The 15,022-nt window shown below is 51.8% G+C and overlaps 1 protein-coding gene and 2 long non-coding RNA genes across 6 annotated transcripts in view; 1 reads left to right on the top strand and 2 right to left on the bottom strand.

Moving 5' to 3' along the window:
• LOC122207776 overlaps window positions 1-4,515 on the bottom strand; it is a 63,839-nt gene extending 59,324 nt beyond the window's left edge. Inside the window, exons 1-2 of one of the 2 annotated variants that reach the window (XR_006196999.1) lie at window positions 4,439-4,515; window positions 229-416 (exon numbers count right to left, since the gene is read on the bottom strand). This is a non-coding gene — a long non-coding RNA (uncharacterized LOC122207776). Of the gene's footprint in view, window positions 1-228; window positions 417-4,057; window positions 4,143-4,438 lie in introns of those variants that run through there. The other variant, XR_006196998.1, reaches the window with a different exon arrangement.
• Window positions 4,360-15,022, top strand: part of CALB2 (calbindin 2) — a 28,749-nt gene continuing 18,086 nt past the window's right edge. The window contains exon 1 of the mRNA XM_042917945.1: window positions 4,360-4,502. Within this exon, the coding sequence (XP_042773879.1) occupies window positions 4,409-4,502 (94 nt within the window). The 5' untranslated portion in view covers window positions 4,360-4,408. The remainder of the gene's footprint in view (window positions 4,503-15,022) is intronic.
• The window catches only part of LOC122207775, a 45,310-nt gene continuing 36,452 nt past the window's right edge, over window positions 6,165-15,022 (bottom strand). For all 3 annotated transcript variants that reach the window (XR_006196990.1, XR_006196991.1, XR_006196995.1), the window contains one exon: window positions 6,165-6,642. This is a non-coding gene — a long non-coding RNA (uncharacterized LOC122207775). The remainder of the gene's footprint in view (window positions 6,643-15,022) is intronic.

Here is a 15,022-nt window from a genome sequence, read left to right as displayed (position 1 = left end):
GTTTCCATGGAAACTGCTGGGCTCCTGCATCCCTTTTATCCTCCTTCCTGGGAAGCAAGGCCAGCTTTCCAGCACCCAGGTAGCCAGGCCTAACCATTATAAAGACCAAAGAAGCAATATCTGGAAGAAATATTTCTAGGCAGAGGGAGGAACCATATCGGGCTTGTGGTTTTCTCTTTGATGTGCTCCAAACTAACACCAGGTGCTCTGAGGAGCTCAGCCAATTACCTGGGCCCAGTGGGTGCTGGCTGCGAGTCTGTCATCTGTTCCCCAGCATCTCAGCACCTCTCAGTCAGCAGGCCTCTCTCCCTTCGGAAAGTGATTCTGGGGTCTGAGCAGAGGGCAAGTCGGGCAGGTCTTCTTGCCAATCCTTGGCATTAGGTTGCAGTACTCGGGGCACAGCTGGTGGGCTGGGGCTGCAAAAAGGAGAATGTTACCAGATTTTCCCCTTCTGGAGAAGGGAGGAGCCAGCCATCACCTTGAACCCATGGGCATCCTGGAAACAGCGGACATGGCATCACTCCTTGCTGCAGGGAGGCGCCCTGTGGCCAGGGTCTAGGAAGCACATTGCACACACCAGCCAGGGGCTTGGCACCTGGTCCCCAAGGACTCCATATGCCCTGGAAACAGGAAACTGAAAGAGCCAGAGCTTTTCAGGGTCCCACCCTGGCTGGGTCTCGGTTGGGTGTTAATCTCTCCGAGCTTTGGTTTCCTTACCTTTAAAATGGGCCTAATTCTCGCACTGCACATCTGCTAGGCTAGTTGCAAGGCCCAAACCAAACAAGACATACCAAAACCCTCTATAAAAGCATCTAAAGTAGCAAAACCTCAGACATCTAAAATGAATTACAAGAGTCTCAATTCATTGAGATATAAGCATCATCACTGCTTTCAAACACGCTCCTCGAATCTCTCTTCCCCATCCCTCAGCGATTTCCTGTTCTGAGTTCATGGTTTTCTGCTCAAGTTCAGTTACATAAACGTGGTCCAGTCTAGCCTAAAACTCCAGTCTTCTCCGATTCAGAGCTTCCCATCTGCCCCAATGCAGACTGGATGAGGGCTCTGGCTCCACCTGGGCTAAGCATGATGTGGCGAGGAGGGGGTGCTCTGAAACATCCCCTTGCCCGGAGAAGTTGGGGAGGAACTCTCCTCACCCATCTGGTCCCCGTGTGCTGGAACAGCTACTGCTGCTGGTGTCTGGGGAGTCAGAGGGTCTAGCACAGTAGAAAGAAGCTTTTCCTAGAGCGGCCTTCAGCTCCGCCCTGACTTCCTTCAACACCAAGGACTAACCGGCAGGTATCTGGCTTCCGCTCCTTCCTTAAACTCCATGCACCTTTCTCAGGAGGCACAGCACCCTCCAAAGGCTGCACAAAACAGGAATGGGGTGCAATCCTTCCAGGCACAGGACAGGACAGTGCGGGCCTTCAGGCAACCCTGAGTCAAAAACGGCACCGCTTCTGTCTTCACATGGGTCCCAGGCTCCAGAATTCTACTCCGGGACCAGCTGGGCATGCCAGCATCCTCTTACTGCAGATGTCCCCCCATGACCTGGAGAGGTCTTCTGAAGACCCCCCAAAACACTTGGCCCCAGAGGAGCCACAAATGCTGCACTGCCCAAAGGCTAAGGCTCCGCCCACAAGCCCCCCCCCCCCCCCCCCCCCCATCCCACAGCCTTGTCTTCGAATAGCCCATGGCCTTGGGTGGAAGTGAAGGACAGGCTTAGCGAGTCCAGCAGACAGGAGGTGCCTGGATTCTGTGGGGTAACTTTACAAGTGGGGTACTTAGCCCCTTTTCAGAACAACAAGAAAAATTCCTCCCGACACCCTATGTTAATGTAATAACTACCTTCTAATTAAGCACATACCACCACCAGGATTCTTGCTAGCTAATGCCTTGACTACGTTATTTTTGGTCTTTACGCTGACTTTGTGTGGCCAGTATCACCTTTATTACCTCTATTTTTCCTAAGGTCCAAAGAGGTTAAATGGCCTGCTCAAGGCCCTCAAAGTGGGTTTGACCCCACAGCTTTCTGACCCCAGAGCAGAGCTTATAAGTCCTAAACATCACTGCTCCTGCAGTACTTGGCTGGGGACAAAGGACAAAGGGACTTGCTTGGGTTTTACAGCCCTCTCTGTCTGAGATGGCCCAGGAATGGGCCTCTCAGAAAGACTCTAACCATGCATCTAAAATGAATGATGCAGGCTGTCCCAATGCAGAGCTGGAGGTCACCGGGGCCACACTACAGTCATACCCAGGACGTCCCCCGTCAAGCCAAAGTACCCCCCTCATACCCAATCCCCATCTCAGCAGCTCTGAAAAGTACAAAGCAGGAGATCCACTCTCTCTTCCTCACCAGGAAAACCAAAGCAACAAGGAGGTACCAGGGATGAGTTCTCTGACCCCACACATCTGGGAAAGGGGAGGAGCAGGAGGTGAGACAGAGGAGCCCAAGGGACAGCATCAAAGCTGGAAGGGGCTGAGCCTGGCCCCTGTGGGGCTGTACAGCACAGTGAAGAGCTCCTGCTTAGCCTTCCCCTTGGCCTCCCTCTGGGGTTGGCCCCTTCAGGAGCCGTTCGCCACTCCAGAAGATGGATGCTGGCCAAAGAATATCTTGCCAAGCTAATCACAGCTGATCTCTGGCTCCATGAAGGGCAGTGGGAACATCAAGTCATTTAAATCTCAGAGCAATTCTAAGAAGTAAATACTCACATTCCCATTTTGCAGAAGAGAAAATTTGAGACACAGATAGGTTACATAATTTGCCCAAGGTCACACAGCTTATTCTAGGATTCAAACCCTGGGCACCCAGATTCTAGAGTGTCTGCTCCTAACCAATGAACAATCCTGCCCCCCCGGGGGCAGTACAAAAGAGACCCACGGGCTTTGGTGAACTTCTCAGCTCAGGACTCTCCTCTGGCACAAAGGCGAGGGGAATGCATACAGTCCTCAAAAGCTGGCTTTTTCTGATTCCTCTCTCCCAGTCTGTTCCTGCAAGAAACTCTGAACACATTTGCTCTGAGCGAAATCAAGTGGTGTGGGGACCTTCACTCTGTATTTCTCCTTCAGTCTCGCTCTAGGCTTGTCCCTCCCTCCAAGGGACAACCTTCCCCCTCTGTCTCCTCCTGGCTCCTCTGCCCCAGCGACCTCCTTTTGATTCTCACTTACCTCCTTCTCTTTCGCTCTCCCTTCGGAAGGCAGTTCAGCTAACACTCATTAGTACGTGTTAATGAGCATCAATCCATTTCTCAGTCGCTCAGCAGGAGAGGGGAGAAAGGAGGGACTAGCAGCTGCTCCAGGGGTAATGGGTGCACAGGCCTGGGGGCTCAGGAGCTCAGGCTACTGGAGAGAGTGGGGAGGGAGCCTAGTGCCCAGCTTGGGGAGTCCTGTCTGCCGTTCTCAGGACTCTGCCCTCAGCAGCTGCTTCTGTTTTCTCTGAGACCAGCACAGAACATTCCTAGGTCAGCAATGGCTATTCTCTGCCCACTGGCCTAGGCAAATTCCCATCATGTCCTTAGGTGGGTGCGGTTAAGACCCGGCACCAGGAGGTAGTTCTGCCACTCCTTGAAGAACTGTCTAAAAGCCCCCAGAGCCTGTCCAGGGGGAGGCAGGTAACCAGGGCACAGAGGGACTTGGGGAGGGCAACAACCAAGACCCCAGGGGGACAGTGGAAGCCCCTCCTCCACTCCATCTGGATCTTCCCTGGGTGTCCCTGATTCCAGCCGCTCCCCCCACCTCCAGAGCCTTGAGAATCCTTGGCTTCTCCCCAATATGGGCCCCATTTAGGGACCATGAGAGTGTGGGGAAAGAGCTGGGTTCAAATTCTAGCTCGGGCCCCTCTTTGCTGTACAAATCATGTAGTCATTTGAAGTCTCAAGTCCCCTCCTCGGAAAATTAGTCCCTGTTCTTCCTGTTGTGTAAGGGTCAGACGGGAGCAGGCATGAGAGACACCCAGTGAACCGTGAAGTGCAGATGCTATTTGTCAAGCTTACATTATTATTACTATTAGTGGTGCTGCGGCTACTACCCTTATTACTATTGCTACTGCTAGTAACAATACCTGGTAGCTGTGCTGAAGAAGGTCAGAGAGAGGCAAGAGCAGCCTCTCCCCGCTCTTTGCACCGAAGGGCCCCTGCTTCCCTGGCCTGGCGGCGAGCGGTCTTAGCGCCCACGTGCGCGTCCCCGGCGCTCCCCGCGCCGCGCGCCCACTGGCCGAACCGCTGCGCGGCCGCCGCCCGCCGAGACCCGGGCTGATTCTCTGAGCGCGCGCGCCCCCTGCTGGCGGCCGGGCGCGGGCGCAGCCTCCGGACTGTATATAAAGGCAGCGTGGCGCGCAGGACCTGGCCGAGTGGAGGAGCGGAGCCGGGCGCAGGGACAGCGCTGTGCGCCTGAGGTCTCCGAGCCGCTCGCCATGGCTAGCCCGCAGCAGCAGCCCCCTTACCTGCACCTGGCCGAGCTGACGGCGTCCCAGTTCCTGGAAATCTGGAAGCACTTTGACGCAGACGGTCAGTAGATCTCTCAACTTCTGTACCCATTGGCCCCCAGGGAGCCTGCGGTGGAGGGGAAGGGGACTTTGCTGATGCGGGCAGGTGTACGTTGGTCCCTGGGGGTGTTTGGGTAGCAAAACCTTTTGAGGTCGGGGTCTGGAGTTTGGGAAACACCTGGCTGCTCTGGTGACAACTGTCAGCAACTTTTCTTCCCTGACACAGACGGCAGAGAGCCCACCAGCTTCTGCAGCCTCATTCTGGGCAAGTTGGAGCTTTCCCAGGGAGGAGGCCTGGGCCAGCAAGGCTCCCCATGATTCCCCCTGCCATCTTACCTTCCCCGCCTTTCTCTTCAAGGTAATGGCCTGCCTTCAGCTGCTGCAGCCACAGGTCTCAAAAGCCCACTCGTTTCTTTCTTGAGGTTCCCCTTTTGTTTAATACTAGGTTACCCCCCACCTCCCCCCCCCCACCCCCGTCACTGTCCTGGAGGCTGAGGCGAGCTGGGGGATACCGAAGGGAAACCCCTGGCCTCCCCAGAGTGATTGGCTGGGAGCGGGAGTGGAGAGTGACATCGGGGCCCTGAACACCCCTTGGGCTTCCTTTGCCCATTTCCCATCCTCCCTGGGCAGACGAGTCCCGTACACAGCAGCAGTAGGTGTGGTGGGGGCAGGGGTGAGGTACAAACCTGACATTCCCTCATGGTGATAATCCTGGGTGCTTTGGGTGACACCATCTCTGGGTGGGGAAGGCACAATCTTAAATGCAACTGAGACATCGACTTACCCAGAAATCGAGGGCTGGACTGAATGACCTTTGGAGGTGGCTCTCAGTGCTGGCATTCTAAGAGTCTATGAATGGTCTGACTCCGGCATAAAGTGAGGCCCCCCTTCAGGAGCTTCTGATATCACTAGAAATGTTTTCTCCACCACTCCAAAAAAAATTAAGTGATCTGATTCCCTTCTCTGAATTCCCGGCTGGGGTTGGCATCCAAAATGTTCTGGCATCTCAGACCATTGGCAGGGTGGTGGCTCAGGGTGTTTATCCTGGGATGGACAGTGAGGGGGATGGGAACCAGAGAGAGGATCAGTCCCTGGTTCACTTAATTCTTCCCTCCTCCTTTCCTCACCTCCCTAGAGCATGAAAATGACAAAACAGAGGCCCTCTGCCCAGAGCGCTTGGAGAGGCAAAGGTTAATGTCCAGGGATGCTCATTAGTAAAGTTTTGTTTTCTTGGAGCCAAGCAAAGGACTGGGTGAGCAATACCTGGGCTAGGACAGTGATCTGCCTGTGAATTACTGAAGGAGGTGGGTAGACTGTTACATCTGTAAAATGGGGCTAAGGAGGGGTTGTACTTCCAATCCCCAGCTTGTGCCATAAAACTCCCTTGGTGAAAAGGGCTGTAAGGTGCAGCCTCTTAGTATTCCAGATGACGTGCACCTTCCCTAAGGATCCTTCTGCCAGTTTATCTGCACCAGAGACTTTCAGGATTCAAGGAAAGTTACCAAGTGGCCAAGGTTACACCACCGGCCTCCTGCCAGATGAGTCAGCTATAATAAACAGAGGACTCCATAGATCTACCTCCCCCCTATGCTCGGGGGGACAGCCAATAGCACTCCCAATAATCAGGCGACTCCTTACATTTATCTGAGACCTCGTACTGTTCAATATACAATCACACCTTCTTGAGTCCCACACTGTGAGGCTGCTGGGCAGTCGCGGTTCTCCTTGTGCGGACAAGGAACCAGACACAAGGGGTGAGTTCTCTGAGGTTGTATAGCAAGGTAGTAGTGGGGCTGGTTCCTGGCCAGTGTTTATGCCCTACTTTTTGGACATGCGTTTGGGTTGGAAGAGGGGTTTTTCCATGATGATAGGTACAAGTTGCCCTCTCATTTGCCCACAGAAGAGCCTCCACAATCCGCAGGCTTGGAGGTGATGGACAGTTCCTTTAATCTCAGAAATGGGTCCTTGTCTGGGCTGGAGCATAGCTAAGGTAGCACTGGACACAATAGTCTTGAAAGGCCCCCAAAGCCATTGTGCCTCTGGCTGTCTCCTCCGAAATGAAAGGGGAGCTAAATGCTTGCTTCTTGGTTCCTTGTCCACCAGACACCCCGTTGCCCTCTCTGGTCATGGCCTCAGGGAATTCCCAAGAAAGGGCTGCAGACCTAACAGAGAAAGAAGACAAAAGGGCTTAAAATGCCAGAGATGGCTCAGAGGTGCTTTAGAAAAATGAGGATACGGTCAAGTTAGCATTCTACTAAAGAACCCAGAATTATTAGGCTGTGGACTGCCTTGCTCCATACCTTCCTTACCCTACCTGTCCCGCATACCGAAAGGCTACTGGGGAGGCCCCAGTAGCTCCCTGCACTATCTGCTCCCCCACCAGCACCCCGCTTACTAAGTCTGGCTTCTATTTTCATCTGGGGGTTTCTTCCTGATACAGAGTCCCCTGCCACTCACAAACTTAAAGAGCTCTGGCAGGACTCTCTTTTGCAGCTCACAGGTCCCTAGAGCCCAGTTAGGCACAGCCACCAGGGGCAGGGAGCCACGGCCCCACTCCTCCTGGACCCCCTAGGAAACAAAGACAAGGAGATCTAGGAGAAGCTGAATGCCAAAGAGAGTGGAGATGATGTGGGGGGCTCTGACTCTAATTCAGCCTATTCCTAACCAGGAGAAAGAGTTATCCTGGTGACTTTGCCCTAAGAGTTAGAGTCTTTTCAAAATCATCATCAGTCTCATGGTGGAGGAAGGAAGGAGTGGGTGTTTGGAGAGAGAGAGAAATTGGGACTCAGAGAGTCAAAGTTCTTTGTACAAGATCACACAGCAAAGTTGGGGGCGGGGGCCAGGAATCCTGTACCATCCCTGAACCCTTCCTCCTCAGTCACCCAAGTTCACGCATTTGGGGGAGATTCAGATGTCATCTCTCAAAGGCAGAGGTAGGAAAGACAGTAGCCAGGCACACCGTATGGCCCACGTGCCACTTCCATGCTCTGAGTGACCCTTCCATGGCCCTGTATATCTGAGTCCACTGCCCTGTTGTTACCTGCTCACTTCTTTGTCAGGAATATCCTCACTCTGCAAGATCCAAGCAGCTGAGTGGTTCTGATCAGACGGGCCACCAGCCTCCTGTTCTGCTAGTGGGAATTTCCATGGAGAACCAAGTTGTGGCCCTAAAGGGAAACACCTTAGCTTTCAGAAGCAACTGAAATCATAGGGATAAGATGGATTCTCTCCCAGAGGCCAGCAGACATCCCAGATCCAAGTAGAGAATTCCACTCACCCTAGGAATCTATCTGACATAGGTACACTTGTACCTATGCAAAAAGTGGTATGAGAAGGAGTCTCTTACTGAGTTCTTTGGAATACTGAAAATTTGAGGGGGAATGTGCTTCATTAGTGAGGAGAAAAATGAATTGCGCCAGTCTTTAGAGCAGAATATTATACAACCAAGCAGAGTGAGGTGGGTCTTTTGTACTGCTGTGGGAAAATGTCCAAGATGTACTATTAAGATTTTTTTTATGGGGCACCTGGGTGGCTCAGTTGGTAAGGCGTCCAACTTCGATTCAGATCATGATCTCATGGTGTGTGAGTTCGAGCCCCATGTCAGGCTGTGTGCTGACAACTCAGAGCCTGGAGCCTGCTTCAGATTCTGTGTCTCCCTCTCTCTCTGCTCTTCCCCCACTCTCTCTCTCTCTCTCTTTCTCTCTCTCTCTCTCTCTCTCACACACACACACACACACACACACACAAATAAACATTTTAAACATGTAAAAAGAAAGATTTTTTAAATGGTAGCTCGATGATTATAGTATGACCCCATTTTCATTATTCATGAGGCAAGTTGCTGGAAGATACTTGACAGAATATAACATAGACAATAGAGAACAGTGGTTCTCTCTACAGACTGGCTGAGATAAAATTAAAAGGCATTTGCTTTTACTAAGTTAATTTCTGTCATGTTTGAAAACTGTATAAGAGCTTGTGTTTCTTGTGTTCATCTGCCAAACAGTAAAGATGTAAAAAGTTATTTATCTCCAGTTGTGGGAATCTTCCCAGACTCTTCTGGGCATTCGTCTGCCTCCAGATGGCCCTGGTGACACGGGGTGGTTCTCAAAGCCTCTTGCAGAGAGGAAGCTGTGTTCCCTATCTGTGTGGGCCTGCAGACCTTTGAAAATTAGGGAGAGGGAGGCCCTGCCCTTTCTTCCCTGCTCTGCCCTCCTACACCCAATGGGAGTGACAGAAACATCCCTAAAACACACGCACCGCGAACACCCTCCAACCCGAGCGCCCAGGCAGGCTCTGCCAGAGTGTGGGTCACTGCTAAGTTTGTGACCTGCAGGGAGCTAAGCCATAGGGCCTCACCCAGGTGGAGAGAGAGGACTGGGCCACTCGCAATGAAATACTAAATGAAGGCTCCTGGAACAGTGAAAAAAGATACTTTTTTTTCCCAAACAGGGTTACAGAATATCCGGTGTATATTATTTACACAAATACTACAACATTTACAATGCACTATAACTGTGCTATTCATAAGGTGACTCTAGGACTCATAAAAACGACCACTTCTTGGCACAAAAAAGTCAGAGGCATCTGGTGCAGGGAGCCAAGTTCAGAGTTATCTGAGGGAGGCTTTCTTTTACCCGTCAAGCGAATCTCTGTCAGGTCCATGTGTCCATCTGGGAGAGCAGAGCACAGATTTGGGGTTTGTGATGGCAGGATGTGGGGTTCTTTGGAAGTAGCCTCCTGTCCCATCCAGAGTAAGCCCTAGGAATCAGTCCCCCGCTCTGCTTCACCCCTAAACTCCCAAATGCTTTTCTAACAGTGCCCTTTGGTATGGAGTGTTCACGGCGTGCTGGGCGGCCCTGCGCTGGTGGCCTCCATGTGTGCCCCAGGCCCAGCAGCCTGCCTCCGGGGGGGTGATTGCACCAGCCAGGGAGGCACTGGGGCTCCCCAGGGAGGCAGCCCTGAGACCCGTTTTGACAAACAAAACGCTTGAGCCCGCCTCGCCAGGGCAGCCACCAGCCCAGGGAGCCTACGTCCCTGCCCGCTCACCCTGTTTATTCCCCTCTAGACTCCAGTGGCTGCACTCGCTGAGCCCCTGAGGGAGGTTTCCAAGGCTAAGAAGACCCCTCCGGGAAATCTCTTCTAACACCTGGGGAGCCAGAATTACTAGAGCAGGCGCGAGGCTCTTCAAAAACAGTGCCTCTCCCTGGTGGCTCTCCTGGCCAACGGCATCCCATGCCCTCCTTTGCCCAGCCAGGCCCATCTGGGGCCTCTGGCTTCGGCCCTCCCCCGCTCCTCCCTGGCTCTCTACTGTCCTCCCTCCTCTCTCGCCCAATCTGCCCATCCTTCTGACCTCCCCCATGCCTGGGAATCGGCCCAGCGTTAGGCTGCCAGATGTCCACAGGTTCAGGGGACCCAGCCCAGCCCCAGAACCACTCTTCCAGAAGTGGCGCAGCCCAGAAGCAGATTCAAAGTCGTGTCTGAACATTCATCCAGTAGCTGTTTGCACTGTTTTTTCACCCCTAGAAGTCACTGAGGTGACTGACAAAGAGAGAAGCCAAGACAAATGCAGGTTTGGACAGAGGTCGTCCCTGGGATGAATAGGACACCAGGCTCTAGGCTGTGACTCATCTCTTTCCCTCTCTCTAGCATCCTTACCTGTCTGCTTACCTGGCCGAGTCCTGAAGACCAACCAGCAGGGGTGGGGAGTAGGACCCTCTTTGTAAATGGTTCACACCATGAAAAGTAATATTAGTATCAGGGCAGGATCTCAGGAAGCCAATTTCTAGCCCCAAAGGGTGGTGTTTGACTGTCTCAAAGGGTGCTTAGGCTGGGAGGTACAGGGCTGTTTGCCTTGCCATAAATTCGAACCCCAGACAAACAACCAAGTGGCTTGGCCTCATGAACACTTTCTTAACGAGGAGTCTGAAACTTCGTAACTCCTGTCCTCAATTTCTCTAACCTGTGCATCACAGAGAGACACAGACAGTAGTTCTCAAACTTGAGCGTGTAGGAGGGCTTGTTAAAACACAGATGTCTGGACCTCTCTCCCAATGCTTCTGCCTCAGTGGGTCTTGGATAGTGCCTGGGATTCTGCATTTCTAACAAGCTCCCAGGCAATTCCAATGCTACTGTTCCACAGACCACAATTTGAACAGCAGGCCCTTATACTCCAGACCTACTAAATTGGACTCTCCATTTTAATAAGATCCCCAGGCAATTCTTGCACACCTTAACATTTGAGACTCACTGCTCTAAAGCAGTCCTTAACCCTGACTGCACGTTCAGATCACAGAGAGAGCTTTGAAAACATGCCCACAAGAAGTCCCCATCCCATCAATTAAATCAGAAGCTTGGGGCGGGGGGGCGGGGGGAGGGGAGAATCAGGCAATGGTGTTGTTTTAAAAGCTTCCCAGGTGACTCTAATACACCTCCTGGGCTGAGAACCAATGCTCTAAACTCTGAGCTGAAGAGTTTACAGCCATGGACTGGTTCAGAAGTCAGAGTATAAAAATGATGCTTTCCAATTGTATGAGATTTTACATTTTCCAGAATGCTCTCACAACATTACCTTGTGTGGCTCTCACAACAGCTCTATAAAGTAGAAAGGGCATACATAGTTATACCAATTTTAGAGATCAAGAAACTGAGGCTCGGAGCCACAGAGCTGGTGGCTGTTACCTCTTACTCCAATTTCCCTTGCCTGTTCAGGTCTTAGAAACTCCGGATGTACACACAAGTCTCAGTGAGAAACAAGTCGGCCTCTTTCCAGCATGGGGCAGAGCAACCTTTGGTCAAGGCTTTCCAGTGTCTGTGATCAGCTTCATTGTAAAACAGTTTTGTCTCACTTTAAATTTGGGGAAATTGAGGTTAGGCATCCGACTTCAGCTCAGGTCATGATGTCGCAGTTTGGGAGTTCAAGCCCCACGTCGGGCTCTGTGCTGACAGCTCAGAGCCTGGAGCCTGCTTCAGATTCTGTGTCTCCCTCTCTCTCTGCCCTTCCTCTGCTCATGCTCGGTCTCTCTCTCTCTCTCACTCTCAGATATAAACATTAAAAATAAATAAATAAATAAATAAATAAATAAATAAATAAATAAATTTGGGGAAATTGAGGCACGGTGGTGAAGAATGGTAGCAAGAGTACAATAAGGAAAGAGGCAGGGTCCCTGACTCCCACCCAGCCCCTTCCTAACATTCACAGGAAGTGGTTTGATAGGAAGGTGAGGAGTAGCAGTTGCTATGGTAACCACATTCTTGTCAATGCCCATCCACATGAGATTTTTGAGATTTTTGTGGTGGCCGGTCACCCCATGCCCTGATAAGAGGGTCATAGAAAAAGCAATGCATTTGTCTAGTGCTAGAGTCCTCCCTGGAAGGATGTTGGCCAGCCAGCCAGACAGTAGCTGCCGCCTGGGTGATGGACAGAGGCGGCTCTGAGGGAGATCAAGTAGCAAAGGCCTTTCCCCCCCAAAAATGGAGGATGCTCCTTCCAGGCCCACAGCCCCTGCCTCCCTATCCCATCTCTGCTCTTCTCCCTCCACCTTCAGCTGGTAGATCCTGGCCATTCTTGTTTGGCTGCCTCACCCCACTAGACCATTAAATGCTCCCTGGGAACGAGCCCACATCTAGAATTATCTACAGCTCCCTGAGCACCGGGCACAAAGTTGAACTGTTGTTTACTTCAGACAATATATGTTTGTTGAATTGAAGCACCTTTTGTCCCTTTGCTGGGGGCACAGAGAGGAAGCGGTGGTGGGATATTCAGCAGGGTGAGAGGGGCTTGCCAGCCTCTGGGACAGTCCTGCTGCCCACGCCGTGCAAGGTGGATCCAGGGAGGGGACTGGTTTCTACCGTGGCACTATCCTGGCTCCTCTCCGTGTCTGATTTTACGCCTCCCTTTGTCCTCCCTGCCCAGTAGCTGGGGCTTCTCAGAGAGGCCTTCCCTGCCCACCCTATCAAGCAGCCCTGGCAGGTCCATCTCTGTTCTGTTGCCTCATCATTCCTTCTCCTTGCTGTCCATCTGTCCCTCCCTTATCCCCACCCAGTTAGAACATAAGCCCCATCACGGCACACCTTGTCTACCTCACTTTTACATCCCTGGTGCCTAGCATACAGCAGGCACAAAGTGGATGCTCAATAAATGTTGAGTGAATGAATGAGTGAATGAATAAAACCTAGATCAGGAATTAGGATACTCCAATTCTGGTCCTGCCTTGCTGTGTGTTCCTGAACAGATTGCTTACCTTCTCTGTGCCTCAAATTTCTTTGTCACAAGAAGAGGATTCTGTTCTGCCCTGTTGTGATCCTGTGTGTCTGAAAGGATTGTGACAGCTTGGAAGACTGGAGCTAGATCTTGTACATCGTCATACCCCCACATGGTAACCTACACAGGGCCTTACACATAGTGAGGCTTCAAATGATCTGCTGCAGCAAAGAGAGAAGCAGATGTGCTTTGATCGATTAAAAGTGTTGTATCTGTGAGGAGTAACTGATATTCACAAGTGTCCGTGCTCTCCTGCTGGGCTAGGCGCTGGCTGATTGTCTGGTTCTTAAGGTTGTTAAACCACCTTAAAACTTTTCTAGAACAAGAATAAACACAAATACATGTATGCTTTGTAAATTTCAGAGACACCCCAAGGAAAAGGCGGGTCACACAGGTCTGCACCTTGATGCTTTTCTTGTTCCCGTTCAGATTGCTCAGTGGGACATGGCTCAGTGCTGGCCTCACGTGCTTCGGCCTCCCTCTGCACCCCAAACTTTACTAGCCAAAGCAAGCAGCCCAAAGCCAAGGTGTTCCCCAGCCTGGGCAGCCAGCAGAAACACCGCCATGGTGGTAACGACCACTGGCATCTCGGACGCTTGTTGTGGGCCAACACATTATCTGTGTTATTATTCCGTGGGTCTTCACTGCCAACCGTGTGAGGAAGGCACCCTCATTAGCCCCGTTTTATAGGTGAGGAAACTGAGGTTCGGAGAGGCGACACCCCAGAGTGAACCGGTGAGTGGTAGAGCCAGGAAGATAACTGGGTGTGGGTGCCTCCACGAGAAGTGCGAATGACCGCCCCCACCCCTCCACGGCAGGTTCGGGAGCCAGCAGAGAAATGACAGTGCGTTGCTGCCACCATGCAAAGCAGGAGCAATGGTGGTGAGGGGTGCTGTTCAGAGCTCAGTGGCAGCTGCTCCTTCAAATCCATTCTCCTGCATCTGGGGCTGACCCCTTCAAGTCCGCGTCCACCTCCTCCTAATACACTCACAAAACAGACTCACACTCCCTCCTTCATGCGTCTGTCCCACCCCGCCTTGAGGCCCACCTCTGGGGCCTCTGCCGGTTTGAACCCCAATACGTGCTCACAGTGCCGGCTCTGAGCCCCACTCCAACCCAGCCCCAGGCTTCTGGAAGCTGTGCCTGGGCCCAGAATTCATCTCAGCTTTCCGCCTCAGAAATGGGGGAATAGCCAGACCACTGCAAGGAGTACCGAGGAAGAGAAAAATTGCTTGTTCCTTCAACTCAGAGTTCTCATCAACTAGACTGCCTTCTTGCCCAGAAAGCCCTTGGACCTTCCCTCATTCCCCCTCTCCAGCTGGCCTCACAAGCCATTAGACACGCACACTCATGAGATTCCAACTCTCCCAAGAACGATGACCACTGTATGCTCTGTGAAAAAAGGAAATTCAGGTCTTCCTTCCCCACACCCTAATTACAATCACATCTCCCCACCCCAGACAAAAGTACATCATTTATCTCCCCCCTGTTCTCTGCATGCAATGTGTATTGTGGCGTCTTCTCCACTAGAGGGCTCCTCTCTGGTTATTTACTGGGAATGGAAATTCTCAGGGGATGGGGGGAGGGGGGAAGTTAAGGGGGAGAAAGACCCTCCCCACACATACCCCATCCCCAAAGGCCAGGATAAATACTCCCTTTTTTATTTTCTTTGTGCCGTTCGTAATTCCAATGCCCTTGAAGAAAAGCTACCAGTTGACTATTCTCTGTAAGAACCGTGCTCAATTGTTTTAGATCAGATTTGAAACCTGACTTTAGGCCAGTGGTTTCCAAACATGACTGCACATGGAAATCACCTGGGAAGCTTTTTTCAGAAAAAATCATGATGCTTAGTTCATACCCCAAACCAATGACATCAGCATGTCTGAGGGTAGGAGCCAGATGTCCATGTATTTTTTTTTAAATCCCAGGAGAGTCCAGTTTGCAGGAGTGTGGGGAGCACTGCCCTAGACCTGTCTGATTTCCCAGCCACAAATGCCTCCTCTCAATCACAGCAGAGACTAATGACCATGGCCATGGACTCAGCTAACCCGGTCTCTGGGCTATCTGGATTCAAGACTTGAGAGCCTAAAGGGTCTCTCGCCTGTCCTGATCTTAAAAGTCAGGCCCTGACCTTGGGGCCCGGTCCTGATAATTGCAGTTTTCACCCAGATTCTTATACACAGGTTCTAGTAATTGAACTCAAACAACAGCAGCATTTACCGTCCACTCAGCGGGTTGGATGATGGGCTTTACATACAAAATCCCATTTAATTGTAATT

Source organism: Panthera leo, chromosome E2 (genome assembly GCF_018350215.1).
Source record: "Panthera leo isolate Ple1 chromosome E2, P.leo_Ple1_pat1.1, whole genome shotgun sequence".
Taxonomy (NCBI): Eukaryota; Metazoa; Chordata; class Mammalia; order Carnivora; family Felidae; genus Panthera; species Panthera leo.
The sequence above is the reverse complement of the archived record's forward strand: the minus strand, read 5'-3'. Positions and strand labels throughout refer to the sequence as shown.